This window comes from Cryptotermes secundus, unplaced genomic scaffold (assembly GCF_002891405.2).
Source record: "Cryptotermes secundus unplaced genomic scaffold, Csec_1.0 scaffold6, whole genome shotgun sequence".
NCBI lineage: Eukaryota > Metazoa > Arthropoda > Insecta > Blattodea > Kalotermitidae > Cryptotermes > Cryptotermes secundus.
In genome coordinates, this window is record NW_019725001.1 from 1,850,666 (window position 1) to 1,859,734 (window position 9,069).

General features: G+C 40.1%; 1 protein-coding gene across 3 annotated transcripts in view; it reads right to left on the reverse strand.

The window, feature by feature from the left end:
• The window catches only part of LOC111863133 (zinc finger and SCAN domain-containing protein 2), a 56,240-nt gene that overhangs the window by 20,854 nt on the left and 26,317 nt on the right, over positions 1-9,069 (reverse strand). For all 3 annotated transcript variants that reach the window (XM_023849170.2, XM_023849172.2, XM_023849171.2), the window contains exons 10-11: positions 7,605-7,792; positions 4,199-4,359 (exon numbers count right to left, since the gene is read on the reverse strand). In XM_023849170.2, the coding sequence (XP_023704938.1) occupies positions 4,199-4,359; positions 7,605-7,792 (349 nt within the window). The remainder of the gene's footprint in view (positions 1-4,198; positions 4,360-7,604; positions 7,793-9,069) is intronic.

A 9,069-nucleotide genomic window follows, 5' to 3' on the forward strand; every position in this document is an offset into this window, starting at 1 on the left:
ATGTAGTATTTAAAATACAGAAAAAAGGTCTAAGACTTATTAAAGGAGTTAAAAACAAGGTGTCTTGTAGAAGTCTGTGTATGTGTATCTGAGAACTTGTGCTTAATAACAAAGAATAAGATCTATACGACTCAATATTCTGATATTCATAAGCATAACACAAAAGGGAAACAGGATTTATATCTCCAATTATGCAGCACTGTTCATTGTATAAAAAGTGTAATATGAGAATGGAAATACATAACAATTTACTCCTCAAATTAAAAACAATAAAAAATTTAGGATTTTTAAAAACAAATTAAAAAGTTATTTATTATAAAACTGTTTTTGTTCTCTACAAGCGTTTTTAGTAACAATGATAGATGACAGTCTGGTAATTCAAGTTAGTTTTGATAGTGTAACTGATTACTCCTTTTTAGTAACATACTTCGCCAAATTTATGTACACATATAATTTTTTTATATAACTATTGCAATTTACAAAACTTAAATTATGAATTTGAGGGAATTGCATACATAATCATGCAATATAAGATTCCATGGACTATAAGTTAACTAGCAGATGATACAATGTGGAGTGATTTCATACGTAAATTTATAGCCCAGGGGTTCCCCTTTGTGTTTGTAATGCGTGACATAAACTCCGAGCGCATATAGCTAGGGACTTTAGAGAGGTACTTCCCAATGTATAGCCAATAAGAAACACCTGTTACTGGACGATGTCATGCCAAGCAGCTACTGGCTTGATACGCCAAATTCTTTGTGTTAGACAGACAATGCCTAGCTTCTAAACTGTTAAGACGCCTGTATGTCTCTCTCCTCGAAGGGAACAAAGGAACTGTGTACTGCCATCATGTCTATCACTGACGATTTAATTAATCAAAATTAAATAAAGTGCAAGTGTTGTAAAATTTGTCGTGGGTTTTGTTTGACCGCTTTGTTGGAGCCAAAGCCCATTTAACGGTCCTAGTAAAGGTCTCATGTTCTCTACTGAGTGGCACCCAGTACATCATATTACATAACATCAGAGTTATTGTACAGCCACATCAACAACTGTTTCCTTGGAATCACTAAAAGGCGATTCACAGTGAGTAGCTGCGTCTGACTTAACCCTTCACAGCGAGCAGCTGCGGCCATAAAGCAACTGCTATGAAGTGGTGCTCAACACATGGCTACAGCATGCCTATGGAAGCAAAATGGCTACAATGTGATACGGAAGTATACAGACGGTCTTTGGACTGCTATCTTCATTGGTAGTGTGATGCTTTGTTTTACATGGCTGACTGTGTTTTTGGTATATTTATTGCTTTATATTGAATTGCTGGGAGCTGTCATCCATGGTTGGTAAGCTATATCAAGGGGATATTGATTATTGATATTGACTGTAAAATGTCTTGTACATTTTTTAAGAGCTGCTAACACTTAAGGTTTGGTTGTTTTCAACTGACTTGTCCAAATGTGCCTGTGTAACAGTTATGGATGTTAAATAAATTATAAATTATCCATTATCGGATTCATTTGAAAAATAAATAACACTACTACATCTCTTCAATAACATACATGTATTCAAAGAAACAAATACGTTTCTGTTTGAACAGTCTTGGATATTCAAGTTGTTATCCTCCATCACAAGCAATTTCAACTTATACAAATGTTGTATTTAACACATTTTTTATTCAGTTCTTTAGTGAAGACTGGGGATTCCTTGTGTGGAGGTGGGTTACAGTATCTCCACCATAGCCCAATAACTCACAGAAGGCAACAGAAAGGGAATCAAGTGCCTGGAGTTATAACTGGACCACCCTGTCACTGGGGGACATAAACAGAGTGACATGGTCCTCCAGGTTAGGGATGGACTCAAGGCTGACAACCTTGTTCCGTAAAAAAAAATGTTATAAAATCCAAAAAGTGAATACAGGTCAAATATGGCAGAATCTTCTAAGGAAGGCTATTGCCGATGATGATGATGTGGAAATAATGAAATGATATGTCTGAAACAACAGAACTGGGATTCATAATGGTCAAAATAACCAGTGTTAAACATATATGTAGAGTTTATTTCATACAATATATTTCCATCTACAATGCACCCTATTATATCCCCCCTTCCTTCACACAGCATGTTACAACTGTACATGGCCACCATCAGTTGTCTCAAATTCATTAAAACTGTTGCACTATATGGTATGTAGCTGATTCCAAAAGTAAGGTCTCCAAAGCGCTGGGTAATTTTTCGTGCGGCTGTTGGCAACCCTGTTGCATTCGTTGCTTCCCTCGCTCCCCCCAATACCACCAAGCATGCGCGCACGTAGCTAGGATGCTCAGTCTTGGCACGGTTGCCGTTAGAAATGGAGCTCCCGATTACTAAAACCGCGAAGTGTGAGATTCGCGCAGTTATTCGGTTTTTGAACGCAAAAGGGACTAAACCAATTGAAATTCATCGTCAATTGGTGGAAGTGTATGGCGTGTCGTGCATGGACATAAAGAACGTCCGCAAGTGGTGTAGGGAGTTTGAATCTGGTCGTACTGCAATACACGACGAAAAAAGAACTGGGAGACCGTCAATTTCTGACGAGACAGTCATGAAGATTGAGCGAGTCATGCGTCAGGATAGGCGCATCACACTCGATGATCTCTGCATTTCGGTTCCCGAGGTTTCCCGAACCACCATTTATCAGGTTTTGACAGAGAAGTTGAATTATCGGAAGGTGTGCGCAAGATGGGTCCCGCGAATGCTCACGGAAGACCACAAACGGCAGAGAGTTGACTCTTCCCGTGAATTTCTTCGCCGCTATGCTGACGAAAAGGACAACTTCTTGAATTCAATTGTCACAGGCGACGAAACCTGGGCATACCACTTCACACCTGAGACAAAACAACAATCACGTCAGTGGCGGCATTCCTCTTCGCCTAAGCCTCGAAAATTCAAGAACACAGTCTGCCGGTAAAGTCATGGCAACTGTGTTTTGGGATCGAAACGGGGTATTGTTGGTTGACTTTATGGAAACTGGGACCACAATAAACGCTGAGAGATATTGTGAGACACTGAGAAAACTCAGGCGGGTGATTCAGAACTGGGGAAGAGGGATGTTGAGCAAGGGCGTAAGCATTCTCCACGATAACGCTCGTCCCCATGCTGCCCGACAAACCGTCGCTCAACTGCAACAGTTTGGATGGAACATCATCACCCATCCACCCTACAGTCCGGACTTGGCGCCCAGTGACTACCATCTCTTTCCAAAGTTGAAAGAACATTTGTCTGGAAAGCACTTCAACGACGACGATGAGGTGAAAGCTGAGGTTCGAAGTTTCCTGAACAGCATGGAGGTGAACTGGTATGACGTGGGCATACAAAAACTGCTACTGCGCCTACAAAAATGCATCGACTGAAATGGCGATTATGTAGAGAAATGAGTACATGTTCAAGATTCAACTGATGTATCCAAAATTGAAAATAAATGTTTATTTTATATTTTCAAACATAGGAGACCTTACTTTTGGAATTACCCTCGTAAGCGCAACTTCTCATATCACATGTGAACGCAGTTTCTCTTAACTTACAACAAATGGACCTTAATTAAAATCAACAAAAACTAGTTAAAATTTAGTCAAAATTTCAATATCTTGCTTGGGGTCATCACCCATTCAGCCAAATGACACTGTTTGGATTTATATGTGCAGCAGCATGGGTGGTTGTCTTGCTGTGTGTAGTTCCCAAGTATGTTGATGTAGCTATCATATATGTACCTTTGACTGTAGGTTTACATTGCTTGTGCAGTAGTGCTGCACATGTTGTGAGAAGGAAGAGACACTACGAGTAATAATTTGCATTGTAAATCAAAAAACAAACTCCGTGGTTTTAGTCTGCAAGCGAACTATATCGACCGAGCGACCGCTGCTTGTTTGTAAAGTGAGTGCCAACAGGATGCTTAAATACAATATTGGATGTAGAATATTAAAGTTAATAGTTCTACATTGAAAATAAAGGAAGTGGAACCAATGGAATATCAGAAACATTGACTTACAGAACTTAAAGTTATGTAACCACTCTTGGGAATGTAACTATTGTGTAAGTACCAATTTCAGCAAGTACCTCTACTCTTCTGACTATCAACATTTGAGACACATCAATCCTCAGAATCATTTGCTAGACAAGGAGAAAGTTAAGATATCTAGACATCACTTGAGTTAACTCTTACCAGTGTGCCACCTATAATGCAATGTGAGACTTGTCTTATGTGCAAACTGCTGTCCACACAGTTCACAGAAGTATTTCTTTTCACCAGTGTGAGTTGGCTGATGATTCAATAGATTTGCTTTTGTTTTGAAACTTGCACCACAAGACTTACATACAAATGGCCTGCAAAGAAATAAAATTATATCAATCAAAATAAACAGCAAACAAAATTCCAAAGATCAACATCCTATTTAGAAACTTGCACCATAACGTGCAACATAAACCAACATAACATAAAAATTGGATGGAAAGAAATAACACTGAATCAATGATGACAGAATAAGTGAAATAATATAGACTGTTACATTTACTTTAAAAATGGCCATCATTCTACTCATTTTAAATTAAAACACTGGTACCAAACTACTCAGTGTGGCATCCTGGAAGACTGTAACACTGACACTCCATAACTATAAAATTTTCCTTCAAAATGTACATAGGTTGGATAAAAAGTAGTGGCAACACCTCTATAGTTCTGAAATGACTTTATTACCTGAGGTAAACACACATTCAGATAGACTTGCAAGGATTCTGACGATGGTGTATACTGTACTTCTTTTGGCTTGTTTTGGACTTCATCCATCGTCTGGTATGTAAAAGACAAAGGAAGTGCACTTACATTCCTTCAATATAATCACCCCCCATGTGTACCACCTTCTGCCAAATTTGTGGAAGGCATCGTACACCATCAGCGCGTGCACTTCTGTTGATGTCCAGCAGTGAGCACCCTACAGCATGAATAATCTCCTCTCTTGTGTTGTAACATGTCCCTCGCAGTGGTTCTTTCATTTTGGCAAAGAGATCATAATCGCACGGACTCATATCGGGTGGGTATGGCGGATGTTGCAGGATCTCCCATTGTCAGCGGAGAATGAGATCCTTGATAGCGTCAGCAGTATGAGCCCTTGCACTGCCATAAAGGATGATGGGGTTCATTGCCAACAAGTGTCGTCGCTTTCTCCTGAGTGCTCGACGAAGATGATTATGCAGGAAATTGCAGTAGTAGGCAGCGTTTAGTGTCTGTCGTTGAGGTACAGTGTGGTGCAGTATCACTCCATCAATGTCATATGCCACAATGAACATCGCCTTCACATTACTGTGTGTAGGGGGCACTTTCTTTGGACGAGGAGAGCCAGGATGCTTCCAATCATTTGATTGTCACTTCAAGTGCGGTTTGCACTGATTTTCATCCATATGTATGTAATGGCCGTCTTGTAGTGTACTCAATTTCATATGTCACTTCATACTACATGTTTTGGCCACATAGTGCCATTTTCAGGTTCGTTATTTGCGCTAAGCTATTACATTGTTTGCCATCTTGTGTCTTTCATAAAATTATTTAGAGAGTACATTATTTGTCAACTATAATAAAATTTGTATATACTAAAACTTAAGATTATTCATCTATATGTCTTAATTCAAACTCGTGTCTAGTATGGTTCATCCACTATGGGAGTCGTTTCTGTGTGTACTGTGTCTGTGATGTGTCCTTCGCTTTTGGCTGCGAGCATTGTAGATAAACAGTAGTACTAAAATGCAAATATGTGGCATGGTTGTGAAATGGTCTAAGTACAACAAGGGCTACTTAGAGCATAACTTCTGTTTATTTTAGGCAATTAATGTAAGAGCGAGGGAGAGCTTATGAATACAAAGTAGCACCACATGACTCATTGCCTTGTAAATGATCACATTAACTGGTCACCTAGTTCTTGTCTCTACAGAGTTATGATGCATCCTGCGATTGATAATCCCACCAGCTGCAAAATTTGTGCTGTTATCCACTGCCTTGAAGCTAAAATCAAGAGTGCTGCAGAAATCCATTGTGAATTATGAACAGTTTATGGCCAAAATGTAATGCGTGAAGGAACTATAAGACAGTGGCGCAGAATGTACAAAGATGGTTGGGCAAACAAACGCTCACGATGAAGAGCGAAGTGGTCTGTCATCTGTAGTGAGTGATTATCTTGTTCAAAGTGTTGATAAAAATTTTTTAAAGACAGTGCTTCACAGTTTCTGAACTTCCATGTTAATTTAAAAAATTCACACTCTTCTCTACAAGATTATCACAGTTAGGCTAGGCTATCACAAGTTTTGTGCAAGGTGGGTTCTGAAAAAGCTCATGTGTATGCATAAAATGCAAAGCATGGCTTTGGCCTCAACTTTTTTAGAGCTATACCACAAAGATGACACTGAATTTCTCAATCACACTGTACAAGTAACAGGTGATGAAACCTGTGTGTGATGCACACACATTCACCAAACAAGCTGAAAAAGTTTCAACAAACGCTGTCTCCTAAAAAGTTGATGGCAACTGTTTTCTGCAACAGAAAAGGAGTGCTGATGGTGGAATTCATGCAACATGGAACCACAACAATGGCAGAAGCATATTGTTGAACACTTAAAAAAATGCATAGGGCCATTTAGACCAAAATGCATGAAATGCTGACATCCAGCGTAGTGCTCCTCCATGACAGTGCATGACCACATAATGCTGCTTGCACTTCAACTGGGAGCTGTTTGACCACCCTCCTTACAGCCCTGATCTCACTTTGAGTGACTACGACCTGTTCACTAACCTGAAGAACTGGTTGTGATTATAGTACTTCAACAATAATGAGGAATGATGGAACGTGTCAAAACGTGGCTGAGCTCATAGGTGGCAGACTTGTTTGACACAAGCATACATAAACTTATTCCCTGATATGACAAGCGCCTCAATTCCAGCAGTTACTACGTTGAGAAGTAGCTGAAGTACGTATGTATCTTTTGTACACAATACAATTTCTTTTTCTCATTGCTTGTTTTGTTAACAGCTAACAAAGTTTACTTTCCAAATAGCCCCATTTAAACCAATGAGCTTTCACAGTGATTATGAACTTCCAGGTTATATAATAGAAAAAAACTTAAACAGCTGAAATCAGGATAATCACTAACAGGGAGTTAGTTACAGCTTCCATGTTTGAGAAAAGTATTTTTGATATTTTAACTGTAATTTCTTTCAAGTCTTCATAGTACTTTCATGGGCAGATTTCATACACCTTACTGACAAGACCATAAAGTTACAATACAATGTGCCATCTACAGTTAAACTTTATAATGGCTACAACTGAAAAGAAAAACCAATATATAAATTAGCCAGTTATATACCATATGAGTATGTATCTTTATAGATTTAATTTGGAAGACAACATAGTGTACAAACGATGCAGATCTAACTCAAACTTTCTACAACAATCTTGTTTATCTTCAATTTAAACAACACTGACACAAGGCTACCATAGATTTTAACTAAACCAAACTATGGACCCTGTCTTCTCTATAGCATTGGGTCCATCATGAAATCAGTGCTATGTAAGAAGGATACATACCGGTCATCAGAATGAACCAACTGATGCCTCTGTAGAAGCTGTTTATGTTTGAAACCTTTCCCACACTTGTTGCAGACAAAACGCCTCCCGTTGTTGTGTTCTGCTTCCTTATGATATACTACAGAACTGGGATGATTTAACATCTTTCCACATATGTCACAAGGGTAACCTTTCTCAGCCTTTTGTTCCTGCAAGATTTGAAAAGCTAAAACGTAACAGCACAACACAATACACCACAAAAATACTATACTGTGTAATTAGATTCTTCTGAATGAACAAAAATATCTTCCATATAAACCTCCATAAATAATTACGGCCTCCTGCCATATAAATATATACCTAGCTATAATGACTTATTAGTGCTGTTATAAAATCAAAACATATTGTAACGTGTTTCGTTACTGAAGACGCCGTAGAGATCGTTAATTCGTTTATTCAACAATCTACAAGTAACGGCTACAATTACTTATCTCACAGTTGCGGGGTTTCACACTTTATAACCCTAATCGCATTAATCTGTTAACACTGTTGCAGCGTTTCACGACTTATAACCCTATGCGCAAATCAGTTCACTCTGTCTTCAGTAGTCTACACGTTTACAGTAGGGGAGCTATGTATCACTGTATCACACGCTCCCACGTACACAATCACACACACGTCCGGTTCTTCTATCCGCGACGGCTGCTATACTCCAACTGTAGTCCGCTGACTGCAGAACTGTTGATAACACACTCTCGTAGGCTTGCTCGGAACTATCTTCGGCGATGGCCACGTTATAACTCGGCGGCTGTCACAGTACAACTGAAGTCGCCGACTGCTACAGTAGAACTGACTGGTACCAGCTGTGCAGCTCACTTATATAGCTGCAGTGCTTGCCGGTTGCGTAATGAGTGCCACGTCACAGTAGGAAGTTGATTACGGGTACGTAGCGTTGCGCGTTACATCACCGCGGAGGGGAGTGGCGGGGCGGGAACTCGCCTATTACCGTAGTAACGCGAGCGTTACGTTACCGCCACGTACCGCTGGGGAGGTAGGGGTGATCCATAGCTCAACATGTCACACTGCTCCCTCCTTAAGGCTGTTCGTCCCGAATAGCCTAACGGTGCATCCCCGTTCCTTTGCTTCGGAGGCTGTTCTTGCAGCATCTTCTTTGTCCATTACATCCGCTCCCTTCTTAAGATCGACTCGTCTCGAGCGGTTTCCTTTCAGCTCGCCAGAAGATCCAGTTGTGTCCCATTCATCCATCACTTTCATTCTTCCTTGGGAGGCCGGTACTTCTACACCACCGGTTCCTCCTCTGCTTGAAGTATCTTTTTCCGTTTTGGAGGGGGTCGTCCCCTCCACGAGGTCAAATCCTTCATCAGGTCTTTCGTTGGAAATTTCTTACATCGACGTAACAGCTCTTGATGCGTCGTTTGCACTCGCTGACGTCGTCGTTCCTCCTGGACTTCTAGCCACTTGCTGG